This window comes from Felis catus, chromosome A3, assembly GCF_018350175.1.
Source record: "Felis catus isolate Fca126 chromosome A3, F.catus_Fca126_mat1.0, whole genome shotgun sequence".
NCBI lineage: Eukaryota > Metazoa > Chordata > Mammalia > Carnivora > Felidae > Felis > Felis catus.
Genome location: NC_058370.1, coordinates 11,315,873 through 11,338,548, shown reverse-complemented (window position 1 = coordinate 11,338,548; position 22,676 = coordinate 11,315,873). Strand labels below are relative to the sequence as shown.

Genomic DNA, 22,676 nt, shown 5'->3' with positions numbered 1-22,676 from the left:
GCCCAGGTGCCCCACTTACATGATTTTTCAGTCCCTGAGACCCATCCTAAACTAGGGTGATGGGAGGTGGGGAAGGTGGCAGGCTGGGACCTGGTGGGAGCCGCCCCTGTGAGGCCTGGCCCTCGTGCCCAACTTGCAGGATGACAGACCTAGTTGGCCAGCCGGGAGGCCTGGGGCTGTTGCCTGAGGCTCTGGCTGGAGCGCAGATGTGTCCGGTTTAGGCAGCAGGAGGAAGAGGAGTTCAGGAAAGTGAGTGGGCACCGAGGGCTCATGTGGTCAACAAAGGTGTGGTGAGACTTGAAGGGAAAGGAGGCAAAAAATCAGGAGAATTTGGATGAAAATAAGTGAGACTGGAAACCATTCTAGAAGTGGTGCTGGCCGGAGGAGGTGATGCGTTCTGTCACGGAGGTGAGAGGTGATATCCTTTCCAGGCAGTACTAACAGTTGAGACAAACTGGAGGCGTCCATACTCTTGTATCCAGTAAACACCTATGCCTGTTGCCAGTTGGCCCGTACCCCGCCATGTCCCGGTGCCCACACTGGACCCCTTGGGCTACCTAACGGATCATTTGTGACTACATCTTTTATGTTCTTTGGTTCAAGGATGAAGGTGGTCCATAGTCAGGCATCATTTTTTTTTTAAGCTTATTTATTTATTTTGAGAGAGAGCATGCATGTGTGAGCAGGGGAGGGGCAGAGAGAGAAGGAGATAGAGAATCCCCAGCAGGCTCCATGCTGTCAGTGCAGAGCCTGACGTGGAGTTCGATCCCACAAACCGTGAGATCATGAACTGAGCCGAAATCAAGAGTTGGGTGCTTAACCCAACCGACCCAGGTGCTCCAGGTTCATCATTGTTTATTTTTTTTAAGCTTATTTATTTTGAAAGAGAGACAAGGGCACCTGGGTGGCTCAGTCAGTTTAGTGTCTGACTTCAGCTCAGGTCATGATCTCATGGTTCATGAGTTCGAGCCCTTCATCGGGCTCTGTGCTGACAGCTTAGAGCCCGGAGCCTGCTTCAGATTGTGTCTCCCTCTCTCTCTGCCCCTCCCCGACTCGTGCTCTGTCTCTCTGTCTCTCGAAAGTAAATAAACGTTAAAAAGGAAAAAAAAGAGAAAAGAGACAACACGAGTGGGGGAGGGTCAGAGAGGGAGGGACAGAGTCCCAACTGACTGAGCCACCCAGGCGCCCCTCGTCGTTAGTAATAGTAATAATAGCTAACATTCCACTGGATGTGTACCATGTTCCAGGTGCTACGGTAAGACCTTTACATGAACGGATATAGTTAATATTCCCTTCACAGCCCTGTGAATAAGGACTATGATTGGTTGAGTGAGCTGGGTGGAGAAACTGAGGCATAGAGATGTGAAGTGACTCATCCCAGGTCACGCGGATGATCAGTGATTGGAGCTGAACTGAAGCCACCAGAAGTGTCACCGATGATCACTTCCCCATACTGCCTCTTCCCAGCACCCACTAGCTTTGTGGCCATATTCCACTCACCGTCAAGAGGGGCCTCAGTGGAGCCCCTCTGCTAGCTAGCTCAAACCGGAAAGCAGAATCCGCATTTTCTGTCCTCTGCTGGTCAGCCCTGAACCAGCCCTGAGAGGCAGATACAACCTTTCACCACCACTAGGCAGGGAGGGTGGCACCTGTCCCAGCCTCAGCTGCCCTTGTGCCTAAGGGCACTGTCGTCGGCCGACCGCCAGTGGTGAGCTCTCGGTGGAGCGAGTCACTGTAACATCACGCACACTTTGTGGATTGTGTATTTGCAGGGCCCTTTGCCTAACACGTGTGGTCACTTTTGGGAGATGGTGTGGGAGCAGAAAAGCAGGGGCGTGGTCATGCTCAACAGAGTGATGGAGAAAGGCTCGGTAAGTGACGGATTTATCTGCTCTTTACGTTACCGTCCGTAAGCGCACCGGTCCGTGAAGTTGTCATTTTTGTCTGAGTCGATTTCTTGAAATTGCTTTTGTATTTCTTTTACGTAGTGTCCTTTTTAGTAGAAAAATTTAAAGAGGTGATATACGCATACATGTTTATTGTAAACGAGTCAGAAAAGTAAATGAATTAAAAAGAGGGGAAAAGGTCCCAATTGCCCTTGACCTATCCCTCACTCATCAGTCAGTCTCTCTCCAGAGTGTGTTCGTATTTGTTCAGGAACACCCTAGCCTGCGTGCATCTGTCCCTTGAGTCACCGCCCTGGCCTTTCGACTTGTTCTCCTCAGCGTATCCTACACCGAGACCAAGTGTCACCACCCCTTTTCCCAGCTGAAAACCCTTGTGGGGCTCCCACCGCCTCCTGGGATGTGCCCGTTGTGGCTACAGGACCAGTTAACCGGGACCCCGGTTTCCCACACCCGTCCCCGGACTCCAGCCAGAACACACGTCTGTTGTTTCAGTTCTCTGGACCAGTCGGAGTCACTGTCCCACCCCAGCCCTCTTGCAGGTATCCCCAGTGGCTTCCCTCGAGTCGCCACGGCTCATGCTCTCCTGCCCATCTCATTGTGTGGGTTGCCTGTTAGAGGCCCGTCTCCCACGCGAGGTGATGTGGTGTGTGGGGCACAGTGGCATCAACGGAGTGAATAGACGCCGCACCCCTGCTACCTGGCTCCTTCCCTCCTCTCCCAGCCGGGGGCTCTCCAGCCTCGGCAGTGGGGGCCCTGGGAGAAAGCGAGCGGAGGAATGCGGACACCAGTGGGAATGAGTGGCCAGGAGCAGAGAACAGCGTGTGCCCAGGCTTTGCCAGGAGCCGGCCCTGTGCTCTGGGGCTCACCCGGGCCACTGCGCTCACAGCTGTCCTGGCCGCCTTGGGTCCCGGCTTGCCAGGAGAGCAGAAGGCTCCAGAGAAGCCGACCCTTCAAAGAAAGCACACTCGTGGCCCTAGAGGGTAAAAATACGAGTGCAGAGAAGTAACATCGAAGGGGACTTGAGCAGTGAGACAAAGGGAAGCACCCCCCACGGAGCCCCTCCCCTGCCCCCCCCCAAGAACCATTCTTAGTTACAGCCCACGGCACGACAGCGCATGTTGAAAATCAGGCTTTTTGCCTCTGCGCCCTTTTCTTAATCTTAAAGTATTTATTTGCTCGATAACAACAGATGGAGAGCTTACCTGACCGTTCAAAGAATGAAATCCTGCTTCTTAGAAAATTGTTTTCAGTGAAAGTGGTTTTTCATGTTTTCTGCTTCAGTGGCTTGATTAGTAAAATGTGAAGTTACCAATGTGGAGCCACCTCCCACCCGTCACCACCCTTGTCAGCAATTTAGAATAAAGAGACAAACGTTAGGTTCCCACAGTATACACTCTCCGCAAGGGAACATGAAACGTGGTGGCCTGGCCACACGTTCAGCACTCTGTAGCGTCCAGGGTCTCTAAACATCAGCACCGCTGACACGGGAGGACACGGGAGGCTGCTGGGCAGCGGCCCTGGCCTCCACCCACGAGATGCCGCTGGCCTGCCCGCCCCACTGGTGGCAATCAGAAGGTCTCCAGACATTGTCCAAATCTGTGCAAAATCGCCCCCGGTTGCGAAGCACTGTTCTGGATGGTTTTTTGAGAGAGGGAGGGAGCACGAGTGTGAGCGGAGGAGGGACAGAGAGAGAGGGAAAGAAAGAATCCCAAGCAGGCTCCACACAGCGCGGAGCCCGATGAAGGGCTCCAGCTCCCAAACCGCGAGGTCACGACCTGAGCCAAAACCAAGAGTCGGACGCTTAACCGACTGAGCCACCCAGGCGCCCTGAAGGGTAGGGAATTTTAAATCGAGCTGTTTATCCAGAAATCATTGCATATGGTAGCATTTCCTTTTTATTTGGTACTGAAGGTTTGGGTGAAACCTCTTTGCCGCTGGCACAGTCCCGCAGGGGCGCTGTCGTGACGTTGGCACTGCGTGCTGCTCACCGGGCCTGTGCTTGGTTGCCCGCCATCCAAGGCTGACCGTAAATGGACCATCCATCCTCTGACAAGGTTCCCCCTTGGCCATTGGAAGAAAAAAAGGAAACCTGGCTAGTTGATTCTCTCGTACTTCACTGTGATCGTGTGACGTTAGTCTCTCTCTTCCTTTGTAACTGTCCTTCCCGCTCAGGGTCATGCCCACCAACGTGGAAAGCGGTGAACTAGTGGTTTGAGGTTCTTAAAGCTTCTTGGGGTCAGCAGTTCCAGTCCAGCGTCGATATTATCATCCCCATTAGAGCTGACTGGGGCAAATTGTAAGAGGTTGCAGTGCCTTATTTGCTTAGCTAATCTAATTATAAACCGTGCAGCCGTCCCACGGTACCAACCAGCTTGCAGAGCGTTTCCATGTGATGCGTATTTGTTTTGTAGTTTCCTTCCTTCTCTGCGTAGTGTAGGACATGCCCCTCTTATTTCTGGCAGAGCTGGCCGTTAACCCTTTTGGGACCTTGTGCTTCCTGGAAAACAGCAGTGCGGGAAATGTGTGTTAGCCTGCGCTCATCCAGGTACCCGAAGGTCTTGGTTCGATTTCCAGATTGAGCGGAGACATGTCCGTGAGGAGTGTGTATGTGGGGAAGGGCAGGGGTGGTGGCTGTTTAGGCAGGGCGGACAGGCAAGGTGCTGTTTAACCAGAAGCACCGCCTGTATCTCTCTCCCGAAACCGCAGCTAAAGGCGCTGTTTGGTTTCAGTGCTTTTGCACACGAGACGCTCTGGATTTTATCACGGGAACTTCAGGCTTCATCCGTCTGCTTAGTTAGCTCTCTGGCTTGTCACTCCTTGGGAAAGCCGACTTCTCCGTCACAGGGTCACCCCAGGTGTCATTCATGGATTTTTCTAAAGATGCCTAGCTGTTTTGGAAGGCCGGGGCCTCTGTCTCCCATCCAGCTTCCAGGTGGTAACGGCAGCCACGACAGCCACCGGCGTGTTGGTGCTGCCACGGTGACGTTTGGTGCCGACCCAGGACGTGGCACGATTTGAATCCTGGTGAAGGACTGCTTTCGAGTAAGATAAATCTCCTTCTCGGGTTGGTGTGTGTCAGTTTAAAGGCTAGCAGGAAGTAGTGATCTCGAGGTTCAGTTTTTTGTTTTGTTTTATTTTCTGTGTTAAAACAAAAATTCCTACAGGAAATGACAGCAAGCAGAGCATGGCATGTTACCGCGAATGCCTGAGAGCTCTTAAAAATAAATACCGCTCGATGCACACTTCGTGCGTGCCAGGATTGCGCACTTCTTGCGGACTTTCTTTGGAAGTAGTAGGCGTCCAGAATCTCGGGCTTGTACCTGATCGCGGAGGTTTCTTAGGCTTCATATGCAGTTTTGAAAGTGAGTGAGTGCTGTGTGGAGGTGAAATTTGAAAGACTCGTTCTTCCCTGCCCATGAGACCCGAAAGCATTGGCCTCTTCTTTGGTAGCGACCGGCCATTCTGCCTTCCCGCTTCTCTGCTCGCTCGTGGCCCTGGGTGTGTGCTCCAGCTCATGTGGTGTTGCGCCCGCCAGGGCAGGCTCTTTGGTTCTGGGGTCTTCAGGAGCCGCATGGCCCTAATGGTCGGAAGCGTGGGAAAAAATGCATCCTTTAAACCTCTTCCGTCGCCAGTGCTGGCTGCCCTGCCCACTTTGGCTGAGCACGGGGCCTTGCCACGTCACTGATGCTTTGCGTCCCGAGGGGCAGAATTACCTTGAGGCTGACAGATTGGCCGTGTTCCGGGGTTTCATCTTTGGCATTCGGTGTCAGGGAGGTGATCTGGGCGAAACTGGCCGGGTCTTTCAAACAGGCCCTGTCCGGGCTCTTTCGAAAGCCGTGTGGGCCTTCTGTTTCGGAACTGTGACGTCCATGCTACGCTCACATCACGATCTGGTGTCTGTTGGGGTGTTTCTCCTTTTTCTGTGGTTGCAGAACAGCTGCAGCTGGGCCGCGTGCGGCTTCGTCAGAGCAGGCCTGGTGGGCCTTCGTGCTTCTGTCTCTGGTCTGCTGAGGAGCATCCTGGCTCTTTGCTGCCCAGGGGACGCCGTGGGCTCCTGGGCCTTCTGCCAGAGTCACCGTGGTCTGTCCCTGCCCCCCTGTTGCTCTTCTGGCACTGGCTTCTGGGCAGTCACTGCCTGCGAAACCCCAGTCACCCCTCCAAGTGCACCCCTGTCAGAGGCCACTTCTTCCGTATAGTTTTCCCTGATCTCTTTCCCGTAACCTCAGCTGGCCTGGAACATTATTCCCCTCTTCTGAATTCCCACGGCACACCCACAGGGGTTCCTCCTGCCACACCACCTCGTCACTGCTTAGCACGAACAGTCTCTCTCCTGACGGGCAGGCTGGCCCTGCAGGGTTCCTTCCGCCTCCTGTGGCATTTCAGACACAGCACCCTGTGCCTCGGAGAAGGTACTGAGGGGGCCAGTGCGTGTTCAGTTGCAACTCGCTTGGATTTGTACCATTTCCCAAAGAGCTGTTTACGTCCACTGGTACTTCATGTGGCGGAAATCGTGTCTTTGGGGTTCCCTCTGTCTGGGCACCTTGTCTGACCTTGTGGTTCATAGACCTTCAGCTTAGCCCCCATCTATCAGCTATTGTGGGCCAAAATGTTCACCAGCAAACAGAAAAGTCTGCCGTGGAAACCTAGTTGAAGGTATGCCACTAAATTTGAGTCCCAATTATTTCTTGAACTCTAAATAAAACCAAATTTGGGGGGTTTGCTTACTTTGAAGAAAAAGTTCATGAGCTACATTTAAATGAAGACCTGAAATTATTCCTGAAATTCTTAAACTAGAAAATCAAAAGGATTTTTCAGCACCGACCCAAACCAGAATGAAAGGGTGGCATACAGCAGTGGGTGATCCCGAGCCCCGGAGGAGCCCGTCTCCTGCCTTCTCTAAACATCCAGCCTGTTCACCGTGTTCCACTGTCTCCTCTAGACGTGGTTATTTTCCCCAGGGTAAGGAGTCTACGTTGTGCCAACGGCACTGACCAGTTCTTGGTAGTCTTCCAGATGGCTGTGCAAGTAGAGTCTGTGAGAGACTAAAACTTTTGTACAGTTTGACTTCGCTTCATATTCATAGATGGTCTGGAAGGACCAGACCCCTGGAGCGCCTCATGGTGGGGAGAACCAGGGAGCGGCTGCGTTTGGAGGTCCGAGCCCTCTCTGCCCAGCTAGTCCTGGTTTGGGTCTTCACCCCTTTCCTGTCTCCCCAAGAGGCAGGTTGTGCTGACGGTGACTTCCAAGTTCAGAAAACTCCGGTTTCCCCGTTGGGTTGTCCTAAAGCGCATGGAAGGCACTTTGTACCTCCCTTCATAGGAAAACCGTCCGTGGCTCACAGTAACGCATTCTTTTCTCTCCTAGTTAAAATGTGCACAGTACTGGCCCCAGAAAGAAGAAAAAGAAATGATCTTTGAAGACACAAATTTGAAACTAACCTTGATCTCTGAAGATATTAAGTCGTATTATACGGTGCGGCAGCTAGAATTGGAAAACCTCACAGTGAGTATCACGTGCTGTTCCGTACTTCAGACGGGCACTGGCTCAGATGTCTTTTCACGTGGGTCCTACTACCTAACCCCAGTTTTTCTGGTCCCTCCCTCGCCACAGAGCTCCCTCCCTAAACTGGAACACCAGTTCATCACGGCTTTTAGGGAAAGGGGGGTTTCTCATCTAAAACTTCTCTGTTCCTGTCTTTGCAACCGCAGAGGGACTGAAATGGTGGCCTGCACGTTACGTAGCAGCCGCTGCCTCTTTTGTCGTCCACGGTCTCTCTTTAGCGCGAAGCGAGGGAAGAGGGGCCCTTCTGGGGCTGAGTTCACGGTCGATGAGGTCTTGGGTTTACTCGTTGTGGAAGAATTTATAACACCAGCTGCTGGCTGTCATTGGAAGCTGGTCTTGAAACAGGCCAGGGCGCGGGGCTGAGAAGCTATACCGCAGAAGGCCCGCGTGGGGATTCCAAACAGCCCAGCAGGAGCGCTCGCCGTGTGGGGACCCTCCACCAGTACTTGCAGCCGCGGGCGGGAGCTCCCAGCAGCTCCCGGGACGTCCACAGCGATGGCGGCCAGCCACCACCTTCTGGAACGTAGCTGCATGGGGTGGATTCCTGGCCCCGCCGTGTCAGACTGTCAGACTTCGGGTGGAGGGGCATCACGTCTCCCCGTGTCTCAGTTTCCCCTTCGTTCAGAGGGCGGTTTTGTAAGGGTTCAGAAGGTAACATAGGGGAAGAGGTAGAGCAGCACTGGGTCAGCAGGTACCGTGGGGTCAAAGTAACGGGTTTGGCCCGGGAGCAGCGCGCACCCACAGATGGAAGGGGAGGCAGGATCGCGGCTTGCCGGGCTGCGCCGAGGTGAGTCTGCCCCCGAGTTTTATTCACGTGCCAGTTTTCAGCTTCCTGCTTTCCAGTGCACATGACTCCTGTTGTTGCGTTACTAATTGAAACAAGATCTAGACCTCCGCGCGGTGACCACGAAGCAGAGGAGAGGTTGAAGTCGCGTGGCTTCCGCGAGCACCGCGGGGCACTTCCTGAGCGCTGTCTCTTCTCTGTGTGACGGCTCTGCAGCCGTGATCCTGCTGCAGCCACACACGCGGGCTCCAGGGCTGTGATTTATGGAGGGGTTTGACGGAGGATTTTCAGGAATAATGTTGGCAGCGTGTTGGAATGTGCCTGGAGGATTATGCAGTAGACTTTCCTCTGCATGCTCTTTAAATTTTGCAAGCCTAACATGAAGCGCGACTTCTGGTAAACTCTTGAGACGATATCTCCGGCTTGTTGAGGGAAATGGAATTCCGACCGAGCAGAAGCGGCCCGTGCTGTGTTTGCAGAATACGTGCAGCAGTGTGGAGGTTTTGATGTTGAGAAGATCTGGTCGCTCTAACAGACTTTGTTTTGAAAAATTCTTTTCTCAGCCGTGTGTCTGTTGAGACACAGGTCTAGAATGGACTCCTTGAGAAAGAGGTGGGCAGGTGTGTGGGAGGGGATGAACAGGAGATAACCATACCTTTTTAAGGATTGAAAGAAAGAACTTGCTTTTGGTATATTTTCTCCCCCCCCCCCCATCTTTAAATCTATTTTTAAGTGTTTTTCTTTCCCTAAAAACCAGAAAGGGCATTTCTCGTTTTCAGCCACACAAGGAGACCATTTTCTAGGGAGGGAGAAAATGGCATTGCCTAGTGTGGTTCTATTAATCATCTTCATGTCACCGGCAGATTCTTCCAGTTCAGCAGAAGGATGCCTGTGTGTCAGGGCTGGTGCAGGGTTACATATGTATATGTGTTGCTGATGTGAAGTCACTGGGGTTTTCTGTAGGCTCTTTCATACGTTTTCATCCCACTGAGCCCCAGGAAGGCGGTCACAACTAAAGCTAAGCTCTGGGAGGGCATGGACAGTGTCTTTGCCACGTGGCTGGCACGTGGTAGGCACTTTGGGCACATTTTGTTAAGTGAGGGGAGGCACTGTTGGTGAGCAGGCCTCTGGCCCAGAGCATTTTGCCACCAGCTGCTCTCCAGGTGACCTAGGCACTGACGTGGCCCTTGGCACTGTGTGGCAGGGAGATAGATGCTCAAGGCGGTGTGGTTCCTGCCTGCATGTCTTCTTCCTGTGCCCGCTTTGGCGAGGCCGGCAGGTGTACCTACCCCATAGTAAGACTGGCTCCCGTGAATGGTGTGCCCTTCGCCGAGCAAAATCTTGAGTACTCTCCTCCCACTGAGAACTACGTTTTGATCATTTCTGCCGGAGGCCAGCTATCCACCCTGGAGGTGGACTCTTCGTAGGTTCAGAAGGAGGAGCAGAGCTGAAAATGGCACCAGAGGGCCATTCTTCTTGCTGTTGCACTGGGAGCAGACCGGGCCAGGGGAGAAACACTTGGGGACGAGGGCCAGGGTCTTCCTTTCAAAAGTTCTTGCAGCAGGCTCTGAACACTGACTCTGGAGTCCAAACTTAAACTCCTACTTCCTCACTTAATGGAGGGTCAGCCTCCGAGCCTCAGTCTCCTAACCAAGAAGAGGGGAATAGTGGGCATACACGCCCCAAAGGGTTAACGTGAGAATTCAGTGAGCTGATGCGTCTGGCGCTAGAACGCAGTGGGGCCAGTTGGGGCTGGTGGGGTCAACACCCTCCTCCTCAGCTGGGTCATCGAGCCACACGTGGCAGCCACCAAGCCTTGGAGACTTAGCTGGTTCCTTTTTTTCTCTAAAATGGCAATCCCCTGAGACTCCCGAGTAGTCTCGTGAAGCCCGGGATGACCCAGAGCTGGTGCCACACGCACAGAGTTACGTTTTCCCTCTTTCGTGGGAAGCCTTACAGGGCTTGAGGACAGGACTGCCGTGGGTGGCGACGTGGCATCATTGTGCCTCGTGGGGCAGAGAGAAATCACTTGTAACCGTGAAGACAGCAGAGGTGATAGGGGCACCGGAGGAAAGATGTGGGTGAGGATGTTCCATGCTAAAGGAAGGGACGTCAAGGCAGGTGTCCAGTGTCGGGCACCTCAGTGCTTGGTATTCCTTGACTCGGCGAGTGGACGGGAGGAGATCTGGAAATCTGAGAGGTGAAGCTGCTCTTAGAGTGAGATGGGGGCCTGGTGGGGACGACTTTTCGTGCTTACTCGGAAGCAGTGATTTCTGCACAGATGATTGTCTCAGAATTGGCATGAGGTGTCTTTTTGTTTTTGTTTTTCTTTTTCTTTCAGTCTCAAGAAACTCGAGAGATCCTACATTTCCACTATACCACGTGGCCTGACTTTGGCGTCCCAGAATCGCCAGCTTCGTTCCTGAACTTCCTTTTTAAAGTACGCGAGTCAGGGTCACTCAGCACGGAGCATGGCCCTATCGTGGTGCACTGTAGTGCGGGCATCGGCAGGTCGGGGACCTTCTGTCTGGCTGACACCTGCCTCCTGCTGGTGAGGAGGCCCCTGAAGACCCTGGGAAGAGAAGGGAACCCATTTGAACATCTCTTGTGCCCTCTGCCCACGGCTTCTCTGTCATGGTCTCGGCAGTGAACTAGCAACGATCTTCCATTTTTAACACTTGCCCTCCTGTGAAAGTAGCTCTACCCTAAGTAGCTTTTGTTCAGAGGGATATTCTTCAGTTGAATTGCAGAATCGAGGAAGATCCAAAGGATGCCCTTCTCTCATTCTTTCCCCTGTGCTCTGGTGGTCCCCATTTTGCTGCATTTACTCACATTGTCTCCAATTCCGCCTCCCCACGGCGATTTTTTGCTGAGTAGAAGCCAGAGCACTCCTCCAGAACATGGAAAAATCACATTGTACTTGGGAGTTGGAGCTGACTCGGGGTGTCTCCTCTCTGGCTTTCAGATGGACAAGAGGAAAGATCCTTCTTCTGTGGATATCAAGAAAGTTCTGTTAGAAATGAGGAAATTTCGGATGGGACTGATCCAGACAGCAGACCAGCTCCGTTTCTCCTACCTAGCTGTGATCGAAGGTGCCAAATTCATCATGGGAGACTCTTCAGTACAGGTAAGCGTTGCTTCCGCTTTCATCCAGGTGTGTTGATCTCGAACTTTTGTCTCTGAAGAAGGAGGCTGTCAGCTGTAAAAGTTCAAACGCTAGCACATGTCAGAAGAAATAGCTGTCTTTCGTGTTTAAAAAGCTAGAAAGCTGCGGAAACGTTCACCACGTTCCGGTTTCTGCCTTTGACGTGTTGACGTAGAGAACGTTGATAGGGAGAGTAGACTTTATTTTCAAAAGATTTCACCTTCCGAGTATATGTGTCTGCAGCCCCAAGAAGCAGAGAAAACCCCTCGCCTCTGCTCGCCTAAAGGGGAGCAGATTTCCTGACACATCAGCCCGGTGTGAATACGAATGGAACTTTCTCTCGCCGCTTTCTCCAGGAGCAATGGAAGGAGCTCTCCCACGAGGACCTGGAGCCCCCACCCGAACACGTCCCCCCTCCTCCCCGGCCGCCCAAACGAATCCTGGAGCCACACAATGGGAAGTGCAAGGAATTCTTCCCAAACCACCAGTGGGTAAAGGACGAAACCGGGGAGGATAAAGAAGACTGCCCCATCAAGGAAGAAACCAAAACCCCCTTAAACGTCCCTTGCAGCGTGGAAAGGTAAGGCTAGCAGGGCCTGGCTTATTGGGGTGAGGGGATGTGACCTTCCAGTCGAGAGACGCATGTTGCCATTGAAACCCTGTGGACACAGCCTCCTCTTGGCAAGCGTAGCTTCTGTGTCTTTGAAGAACGAGGCCCCAGAGACATCCAGCCACAGGTTGGTCCGGTGAAGTGACCCAGTTCAGTGGGGCTCTAGCACCACCTTGTGGTACCCGTTGGAACCAGAGATTCGCAGGACAGTCCTGCTCGGAAATGACCTTGCCCTCCCTCAGGCTTCCAGCCAGTCCTGAAACGTAATATCCAGGTTAGACGGTTATACTTTCAGCCCCCCAGATGGTCCATCTGGAAGTTTCACCTTTTCGTGTGCTCTTGATTAACTTAATGCCATTTAACCAAGATTATTGAGTACCTATTGGTACACGTGAAGTACTGAGATCACTAGAACATGGCCCCTGGTCTGTGTTCCGGACAGAGACCGTAGGTTATGGTTGGGAGCCTGGGGACAGTAAGGAGACGGAAGTGCAAGCTGTGGCGGTCAGCCTTAGCAGCGAGACGCTCAGCCTTCTCTGGGCGCTCAAGGAAGGCTGCCCGCATGAGGCGTGGAAGCTTGAAGAACGAAGGGAGGCGGGCCTGAGCCAGAGCCTCTGGAGGCAGTGCCCTTGGTTCCTGACTTTTGGATGAGTGCGTGCTGTGCCCCAGCATCTGTCCACGTCTAGAAATTTAGTGCGTGGCAGTTCGCAGACAGGTGTGCAAGAGATCTACGGGTGGAGGTGTTCGTTGTGGCATCGTTTGCAATGGTGAAGAATCAGAGCTGAGCCAATTATACATCCAGGGATTTGATAAGTTGTGCTTTCTCCGACCTTGGGATGTTCTGGAACTGTTAAAGGACAGGATCGGGAATTATACCCAAGAAAGCAGGTTGTACGTGGTGGGTGCCCCAGTGGTCCTCTGGCTACGTCGATCATCAGAATCTTAACCTGGGCACCTTGCTAAATGCTGGTTGCCAGGCCCCAGTCCTGACCTATGGAGTCGAGTCACCAGGGTCCTCCTGCAGCTGGGTCCCCGTCACAACAACGTCACATCTGGTTCTAGGGCTTGAGGAAGGCCTGTGCAGCGGGGCCTCCCAGAGCAGGTCCAGGTGACGTGCAGAGCGATAGCTCGGTGACGGTCCCCCAGGGAGACTGTGCCTAGCTTCCAAGGGCCTCTGGTGACGTTCTCAGGGCGGGCCGGTGTGCTGCATCTGAGGGCCTGCTGAGAGTCGAGGGTGAGAGAGGAGAGAGCTGACACGTGACTGGTGTCCAGTTTGTCACCTGTTCTGTACTGGTTGAGACTGGCAAAGAGTGGTGGCTTTCACACTGTGTATGTGAAGGTGGTAAGGAGGGAGGTGGGGATCTGGGAAGATAGAAGCCAAAGAGCTCCAGGAAGAAGCGCAGCCATGCTAAGAACGTGCGTGCCTCCGGACAGCAGTGGGGGCCCGCGTGCACACAGACCTGGGCCCCGCGGCCAGGGCTCGCGGCTGCGTCCCAGAAAGCAGGTGCTTTGTACCGCCTCCTCCTGTCTCCTGGGAAGGGGGTGCCTCGGGGTGGTCCTGCCAGTCACACAAGATGCTGCTGGGGTAGAAAGGCCCTGGAGTGGCCTGTGAGAAGCAGGACGTCTTGTGATCAGGGCCTCTCGAGGGAGGCCTGGAGGAGGTGGCGAGGAGAAGAGGGGCCTCTGCTGGCCTCTCTGAGACAGCCCTGGAGCAAGAACACCGTGCACATCGTCCCCGCAGGGTGTCTCTGGCTCGCCACCAGAAGGGCAGCCAGGGTCCTGTGTGCAGGATCCCTGAGCAGCAGTGCTCCTGGCAGGATTGGGTTGATGCTGGGGACGCGAGCCTGGCACAGGGCGGGCTGAGGGGCAGAGGGATGTGTGATGTCCTCACGTCAGCCAGCAGCGACAGAGGCTCCTGGGGAGAGGGTGGTAGAGTGTGGGCCACACCATTGCCTTCTCTGATCTAGAACGGAATGTTCTCCAAGCAAACCCCGGGACAAATAAGCACCTGTCTTTGCACCAGTGGCTGTATTTGTCCTCGGAGTCTTACCCACCCCCATCACCAAGGAGTCCACTGGTCTCCGGAACCATACCTTGGCGATGGAGACCGCCTGGGTCTCTGGGGGGGTGGCTGTGGGGGTGCCAAGTGGGCTTCAGGTCGGTGTCCCCATCGCCAAGGTTTCTTTACACATGGCTCGTTTTTTCTGAGAATTCCAACTGTCACAACAGCGTCCTCGGCATTGTTTTCCCTAGAGTGAGTAACCAGTCTCCGTCCCTCTCCTCCCTCAGCACGAGTCCAGACACTGAAGTCAGAAGGCGGGTCATGGGGGCAGGTCCTGCCCAGGGGGAGCCATCACCGCCCAAGGAGGAGCAGGACCAGGCGCTGACTCCCTGGAAGCCCTTCCTGGTCAACATGTGCATGGCCACGGTCCTCACGGCCGGCGCGTACCTCTGCTACAGGGTATGTTTTCACTGATGGACGTGCTGGCAAGACCTCGTGTACAGAAAGCACTGGCCGACAGCCCGGCGTTAGCATTCAGTGCTGTGGAAGGATCTGAGCCAGTCTCAGAAGAAACAGAGCAAAGGTTTTTAAAGTCTGGAACTGTGAAGGGCTAACGAGAGAATTGAGGATTGATGCACTGGGGTTTTAAGGAGCCCTGTGGTCCCAAGAATATATGAGTCTAATCTCAGGGCCTTAACCTATTCAGGAGTAAGTAGAGAAAATGCCAAATACGTGTCTCTCTTTCTCTCTCTCTCTGTCTCTCTCTCTCTGTCTCTCTCTTTTTTTTTTTTTTTTTTTTTGTGTTATTTGTTTTTGAAAAAAAATAGAATTACAACACATTGTTGTTTTTAACCTTTATAAAAAGCAGCTTTTGTTATTTCTGGAAAAAAAAGAGACTAGGCACTTAACAAAACTTTCTTGTACCCTTAGGTGGTGTAACCAGATACACAGTTTATATTTGATTTCCCAGGGAAAGTCTCCCACACTTTTCCGAATGTAAACTCCTTTGGAGAAGAGGGTTTAAGGGTTTAGGGCACTATCTTGCTCAGTCGCTTCCTCCACTGTGTGCGTACTGAGCTTGGACGGTGCCCGCGAGCTTTCCTGTCGTAAGAAGACAAACAACAAAAGGCCATCTCTGGAAAACAAAACCCAGCTTCTGCTTTTGCTCAGGGTGTCCCCGCCGGTTTTCCATTGTTCATTTCTCCGTTGATCCCTTCTTGTTCCAGCCATCTGGGTCATGCCCCGCCCTCGTCACCCCACCTCCATAGACGGGGTTTCTCAAAGCCCCTGCCTCAGGGTCAGAGGTCACAGCAGGGTGGCCACCAGCTTTGCACCCTGCCCTTGAGATCCAGAAGGAGCAATTTCCACTTCCTTCGGAATATAAAGTGAGGGGAGGAGGGAGGATTGGCCTCAAGACACTGCTCCTGGAAATCACCTCCCTAGACACTTTTAAATCCTTTTAAACATCCTCTTTCCCAGCGACCGTCTTTGAGTAGATCAGACAGTTTAGCAACGTGCAAGCCATTTCTCCCCTTAGGGGTGATTTTGGGAAGGGGGCCACTGTAAAAGAAAATCGAAACCCCCTTCCCTGGAGGCCAGCTTGGGGGCGGTGGCATGGCGGCGGGGGGGCGGCCTGGGGCGGCCGGGGTCGTGCAGGGCTCTGCAGCTCCGTGGGGGTGGGGCCGGGCTCATCTGAAAATGTTTGGTTTCATTCCAGTTCCTGTTCAGCAGCAGCACATAATCTCCTCCACTCCACCTCCACCCCACTGTCCGCCTCCGTGCGTAGAGCCCGCGCCCGCCTAGCAGGCACGCCGTGGTAGGTAAGGGCCGAGGACAGCGTAGCCGGCTGTGACCTGGACGGACGTTTGTTCTGCACTAGAACCACCCTCCCCGGGCTGTTGGTCTTACCCCTTTTGACGGTGTCCCCCCTCCCTTTCCTTCGAGCACCAAATCCGCCACCCCTTTTTTTGAGGAGAACGAAGGAGAGTACGGGGCTGGTGGCCTGTGCGGATCACGAGGCTCGCCCTGCCCGGTGCGTGCTCTCGGCGTGGCCGGCGCGTCCGGGTGGGCAGGCATACGCTGTCCTCCCGCGGACCTCTGCGGAGACTCCACTCCGTATTTATTGTTTGGTTTTTTCCCCAAAGGCGTCCGTAGTGCACTAGCATTTTCTTAAACCAATAATGTATTAAGAACTTTTGATGTCAGCCTTGCATCAAGGGCTTTATCAAAAAGTACAATAATGAACCCTCAGGTAGTGCTGGGAACGTTAGATTTTTGCCATGAGCCTGCTGCGTCAGACCAGTACTAGGAAGGAGGACGGTTGTAAGCAGTCATATTTCGTGGCATTGTGGGTAACGTGAGAAGAGGTTTGGCATATGTTTATAGGACATGGGATAATATATAACGAACACTTGGATATTTAAGATACGTGGTGTGAGATTACTCTGTCCCAGTTACCCCCTCCCAGTTATCTGCTAGAACCTTGTTCTCAATCACTGCTTTCCCTGTGTGTATTAGGATATGCATGTGTGGTCGTCTTGTGTCCTGATCCAGTATCACGTGCTTGAAATACTTAGCTCTCTGCTTATTAACGTGCCCCGTGTACAAGTCCAGTCTACCTTTGCATGACCTGATCGTTACGTGGCTGTGGTTCCTAAGGCTGATTCCGCAGTGGGGTGATGTTTTCCAGTAACGGATATTTGCCTAATACCTGGCATGGCACTCTGGTGACTTCCTGGTGAGGCCCCGGCCTGTCCTTGTCCAGCTGGGTCCCACTGTAACTCAGACATTCCAAGGGTATGGGAAGCCATAGTCCCACCTCACGCTCTGGACGTTTAGGCAAGCACGGTCCCGTCCCCCCCCCCCCGCCACCCCCCCCGCTCCCCCTCCCCGACACCTTGGGGATCAGCCTCCACTGTCAGAAGTTGACGCTCTTCTCGAGCAGACCATGATTCGGAACCAAGGCAACTGCTGGAAACCGCACTTCCTGAAGCAGCCCGGGTGTCGGGCCCTCGGAGTCCGCCTGCTGCCATCCCGTCCAGGGGCCTTGCTGAGAGCCACGTCTGCCCCCGCCCTTGAACCCTGGGGACTGATGGTGCTCACGACTCTTCTGCAAGGGAACTTAAGACCTCCACGTTAAGTGGCTTTTTTAAACAAGAAGAAGAAGAAAAACAAAACAAAAAAACAAACAAAAAACAAGGCAGCTGTAGCTCACGAGCTGCTCATTCGCCAGCATTTTCACGTGTTGCCTTTCACGTGTTAGAAGCCCGTGCAGAGAAATTCTGTGGTGGGAACGTTTGCGGCATCACTGTGCAGAGCCTTGGAGAGGTGCGGGTGAGGCTGAGATGCCAGGCTGTCGGCATTTTTGAGTTGGGCTTGTGTGTTTGTTTTTAAAGTCCTGTATATGTGTGCAGTAGTTTGGGTGTGTATATAGTAGCATTTCAAAGTGGATGAACTGGTTTAAGCTCCTGTCCTTGGAAACCAGATGGCTCTCCATCTTGTTACGCGTATGTTAGAGAAGTAGCGAGCTGCTCTGCTATATGCCTTAAGTCAATATTTACGCATCAGGTCATTATTTTTTACAATGGCCGTGGAATAAACCATTTGTACGAAAATAAAAAACGAAAACAGCGAGGCGTTCTGGTAAAATACCTTTTCAGGTGTGTGTATACACGGCTGCATGATGGGGGGAGGGAGGGGGCGCGTCTCAGGGTCCTGTGACCTCACAGAACTATCAGACTGTACAGTTTTCCAACTTGCCATATAAATGATGGGTTTGCGTTTTAGTTGCAACAATAAATTTTTTTTTCTAAAGAACACGGATTTGGGGTGCCTCCCATGCCTTTGTTTAAGGGGCCCGAAGCAGGACGGGTACCTCCTGTTTCTTTTCTGCTGCCGCCCGCGGGAAGCAGGTGCCGTGGGTCGGGTGGCCAAGGGTCACTGTGGCCTCCCGGGGTTGTGCGCGCCATTGGGCTGGGGGAACGTTCCCTTCCTGGCGAGTTTATTTGGCACTTCGGGCCTCCGCCCGGCTGCCTCGACAGCGACACCACCCACCTTTTGAATGTGCAGGCCCCTGGCTACCATGGCAGACGTGCACGGGACCTGCTCAAGAATGCGTCCCCTGTCCGGCTGCCTGGGAGACCCAGCGGTTACCGCTTCCAGTGCCTCTGGTGAGCCACGCGTGACGGACGGGTGACGCAGAGGCAACGGGATGGAAAACTCATGTATGTGGTCTGCCTTTAAATCTCCTCGAAAGAGATCTGTTGACTTTCTGTTGTGAAGTAACTCCAGACTCCTAAGATGTTGGTAAAATATTGCAAAACTCGTTCGAGAATTCCCTGTCCTTCGAGGTTGTATGACTGGATGCCTGCTGCTGAGTAGACGGTTCGTGCTGTGGGCTCCCAGCAGGATCCACGGGACTGGGGGGTAAAAACAGACGATGGTCATGTGACCTGCGGCACACCCACAGAGGACTGTGGCCACGGGACTGCGGTGTCACACCCACTGTCACCTCAGTCTGTTTCAGATACAAAAATGGCATCAAAGCTGTCATGAAGCGGTGGGATGCCAGGGTAGGGAAAAAAGCTGAATCTGTAACTTCGGTGCAGAAATCACATGAGGCCAAAGGCTGGACAAGGAAGGGCCACGCGGCTCAGTGTCCATGTAGGAGCGGGCGCTCAGGGAGCTTCGGCCGCACGGGGGGCTTGGGGGGCCCCAGCCCCCCGCCTCCCTCCTCACCTGCTCGTGCGGGAGAACCCGGCCCACGGGGCTGCACGCGGCGCAGGAGGGGCTGCTCTCTTCCTCCCTGGGAGGTTTGTGGAAGCAACACCGCTTTGTGCTTTTTTCAGGTAAAGTGAGACACCAGTAAAATTCATTTTAATTGAAATTCAAAAAACTGAACATAGGAACAAGGCAAATAAATACAAAGTTAAACCGAAAAGCACAGAATATATACAGGAAGTTTACATGAGAAGGTCGAAGAGTCCAGAATCCCCAATGCCATTGTCAGGAGTCACGTACCCCAGGTTGTCTCTACGGCTCAACACAAAAACAGTTCAGGACACATTTGAGGGTTTTGGTTTTTTTTAACAGACTTAAATAAGAAACGAATCTTCTTTCTTTAAATATATTCTTCAGTGAAATCTTTCTTCAAACCGGCTGATGGCTTCTGACACAGTTTATCTAATCGGCCCTACAAGTTGACTTCCGTTCAAAAGTTCGATTCCATTTTGATGAGTGAGGTCACGGTGGATGCTTTTACTGACACGACACAAGGTTTCCTGGCCAATGACGTTTTCTTCCTTGTGCTGTTGAACACAGTGACGATAAGGTCCACGGTCTGCAGGCCGCCACCAGGCTCCACGGGGGCGTTTGGACTACTGCTTGGGTTAAGAGCATGAATCATGGAAACCCTGGCTCGCTCTGTCTTCCCACCTTGCCCGGCTTGCCAAGGTGACGGCTTGCTGCCATGGAAATGACCCACTGCGTCCTCCTTAGCAAGGTCAGTCAGCCCGCTTGTCTCTTCACTGCCCGTCTTTATTGAACCAGCAGTGCTGAGCAGGCCAACCGGCAGGGAGACTTTGATTCCAGGCCTCAACCCGCCTGGCCTTGGCCCCTTCGGGGTGCAGCTGGCCAGGGAAGGTCAGGCAGATTCTCAAAACTGAAAGCGGGTCGTTTGACTCAAGTCCAACGGCCTTCAAAGTGCCGCACGTCCCCTTTTCCTGCTCCTATATGCAAAGTCCCATTTGTGCCCCTGGGCTGCGTGACTGGTCTGGGGACTGAGGGAGCACAGAGCATACCCCCACCCACAGCTCTGGCTCTGGGTCAAGGCAAGGCAGCAGCAAAAACAAAGGTGCCAGCTGAGGCTTCTTAAAATACAGTGATTTCAATATCCGCTTCCTGGCAAAAGGCTTCTCCTCTTGGTTCCAAGCAGAGTTTGTCCATCTTCTCAAAAGCTGAGCGTCCTTTCTCCCCTGAAATATTAAGGTGATCGGTCACTGGATTGTCCCCCACCTCAGCGTTCCTGCTTTGGTGAACCCAGATGGCCTTAGTGGCAGAGGCAGGTGGCATTTGGGGAGCTCCTGCTGGCCACTCGCATGGATGGCCCCGGTGCCTCTCCCTTACATTCAAGACAGAATTTGCTGAACTTTATTCCTGCCTCGCACCTGGCTTTCACTCCCAAGGATCATAAACTGAAGCTGAAGAGAGAAATAAGGCACTTCATGCCACCTCAACCATGAAGGAAACCCGTCTTGGCCAAGTGCAGTTACATGGGTCACCGACCGCGCTCGGCCTCTGTATCATTTTGCATCTTTGAGGGCTGACCGTGGCCCCTCTAGCACAACCTTCCAAAGGTCGTCGCGAACCTCACTGCACCGCACACAATGTTTGATGCTGGACTTTACCGAATGACAGCGTGGCTTCCCGGGCTGCTGTTCGCACGGCCTCCAGGTCCGACTGGCACAGGCTGGCGATCTGATCGATGCTTTCAATGCCCTGTTTGAGGTGAGGGGAAAGAGGACCCATCAGGGGACATTTTAGGTAGCAGGTAGAATCTACTTTTATGAGCTCTGTAAGACCAGCCCCAGCATGGTCTTTGGGGCCTCAGGCCCTTCCTTTTCTGAAGGCTTGTAGGTTTCTTGTGTAGCCTCAAGTTCATCAGAAGGGCCCCCACCTTTTCGATTCTGACACCTGCTGCTGAGTCAGGCCATCAGCAGAGCTTTATGGATAGATTCCTTCTAGAAGGTCTGTCTTGAAAAATGGGAAGCCCTGCTTCCCTCTGGACCTTCCCACCTCCCCCTTGCTCTCCTAACTCTACCCTCTTGGGCAGGCCGTGAGAACATCAGTCGGAGCCCAGGTTTGGGCACAGCTGACCCTGGCTGCTCTCCAGGGCCAAGGACCAGAGTGCACTTCAGCCTCTTCTCCGGAGCACCCCTACCCCCTTACTGGCTTGGCTGTTCGATTATAACCAAATGGTCCTCCTAGAACTTCCCTTGGTTTTGTTTTTTTGTTGTTGTTTGTTTGTTTTTGCAGAATGAATGGGGTGAGTTTAATCTATTTTTCATCAAGCAAATTGGCGATGGTTTTTTTTAAATGAGACTTCCAGATGCAGGTGGGTTTGAGGCAAGATGGACACCCTGTCATATCTGCTTTAAGAGGGTGAGTTGTACCTGGAGTCTCCAGAAATTTCATATTCTCTGGTCTGGAGTAACACTTTGTAGAGTCCAGCCTAAGGAAGTAATTCAGAACTCTCTATTTTTTAAAAGCGTTACGTGCCAAGATGCTCATAATGATATTATTTATAGTAATAAATAGATGACAAAGCTTAATTTTCTACCACACAAGAGTGGGGGGATCTGTCAAGGTAAACCCTCAACGGCCCCTTCATAGAGACTTCTAAAGCACTGCCAGTCTACCACTAAGAGTTTCTGTTTTGCTCACTGTTTCTAAGCTATATATGTAGCATGATCAACAATCTAAAGACATTTAAGTTTAAGAGAGTGAGCACAAGTGGGGTAAGGGCAGAGAGAAGGAGAGACAGAAGCCCGATTCAGGGCTCGAACTCCGTGAGCAGAGGGATCATGACCTGAGCCGAGACGAAGAGTCACAGGCTTAACTGTGCCAGCCAGGCACCCCTAGCATGATCGACAATTTTAAACACTCACACCCACAAAAGAAGTGTAGCAAAATGCCAGCAGTACTTTCTACTAAGTATTGGGATGAAGGGTAACTTGTACGTTTCTGAACTTTACACTTTCTTTCCTATAATGAGCTTATTGTGCTTTTAGAAAATATTAAATCGAGGCCATTAAAACACAATCCTAGACTTCCAAAGTGAGTCCCGAGGGCCACCTGCTTCTTCAGGCCGAGCCAGAGCAAACGCTCCTCGACTACTGTTGAGGGGCCTCTGCTGGTAGCACTGAGGTCTGCTCTAAAACGAGCTCTTCAGGGGCGTTTTTTTTGTTTGTTTGTTTTTTTGTTTGTTTGTTTTTGTTTTTTGCTGGTGGTAGTTTTGGGGGGAGGGGAGGGGTATTCCCAGTGGAATAATTTTGAAATGAACCAACTGGAACATTAGCCATAAGCAGGCTTCTCTCCATCACGGGGGAGGACAGGTCAGACTCACCCTGAGGTGTTTTAGCGCCACACACGCGGCCTGCTGGAGTTTCCCATCGTTCTCCATCAGGGCGTTGGTATAGAAGACCAGAGCCTGGAGAATAAGGTTGCTGTGAATGGGGGGTCCGCCGAAGCCATGCTGCCTGTGGCTAATCCTTCTAATGCTGGAGGGCTCCTCGAGCCCTGCTTCCCCTTTTCTAAACAAAAATCGGGCTGCGATCTATTCATCTCTGGGCCAGGCGCACCCAGTCCCAAGACGTATGCTGTGGCGTTTGGTTTCTCTCTAATAAACACACTGGTCCCTGGGCTGATGGTAATCAAAATGAAGAAAGCTCTTTTCATCTAATAATATTTTCCAAATCTAGATAAAATGCTGCATCGGAGCAATCCGATGTCTGGCCGGGGCCAAAGAATTGGACGTGCGGAGGGAGGCCCGAAGGCCGAGCACCTCTTCCCTTCAGCCCTGGCCCCTGGTCCCTGGTCCCCGGTCCCAGCGATGACCCCGCCCCCTCCACCACATCCGCCAGAAAAGAGCTGCATGGGCTTCACGAGAC

At 52.9% G+C, this 22,676-nt stretch overlaps 2 protein-coding genes across 6 annotated transcripts in view; one reads left to right on the top strand and one right to left on the bottom strand.

The window, feature by feature from the left end:
• The window catches only part of PTPN1 (protein tyrosine phosphatase non-receptor type 1), a 69,116-nt gene extending 51,284 nt beyond the window's left edge, over positions 1-17,832 (top strand). For 2 of the 3 annotated variants that reach the window (XM_003983386.6, XM_006929664.5), the window contains exons 4-10: positions 1,773-1,871; positions 7,272-7,409; positions 10,595-10,804; positions 11,219-11,380; positions 11,755-11,978; positions 14,298-14,469; positions 15,728-17,832. In XM_003983386.6, the coding sequence (XP_003983435.1) occupies positions 1,773-1,871; positions 7,272-7,409; positions 10,595-10,804; positions 11,219-11,380; positions 11,755-11,978; positions 14,298-14,469; positions 15,728-15,751 (1,029 nt within the window). In that variant the 3' untranslated portion in view covers positions 15,752-17,832. Of the gene's footprint in view, positions 1-1,772; positions 1,872-7,271; positions 7,410-10,594; positions 10,805-11,218; positions 11,381-11,754; positions 11,979-14,297; positions 14,719-15,727 lie in introns of all 3 variants that reach the window. The other variant, XR_006595092.1, reaches the window with a different exon arrangement.
• A 1,036-nt stretch (positions 17,833-18,868) lies between these two features.
• RIPOR3 (RIPOR family member 3) overlaps positions 18,869-22,676 on the bottom strand; it is a 76,627-nt gene continuing 72,819 nt past the window's right edge. For all 3 annotated transcript variants that reach the window (XM_045053497.1, XM_045053498.1, XM_045053499.1), the window contains 3 exons: positions 22,133-22,216; positions 20,415-20,505; positions 18,869-19,982 (listed from right to left, as the gene is read on the bottom strand). In XM_045053497.1, coding sequence (XP_044909432.1) covers positions 19,879-19,982; positions 20,415-20,505; positions 22,133-22,216 — 279 coding nt within the window. In that variant the 3' untranslated portion in view covers positions 18,869-19,878. The remainder of the gene's footprint in view (positions 19,983-20,414; positions 20,506-22,132; positions 22,217-22,676) is intronic.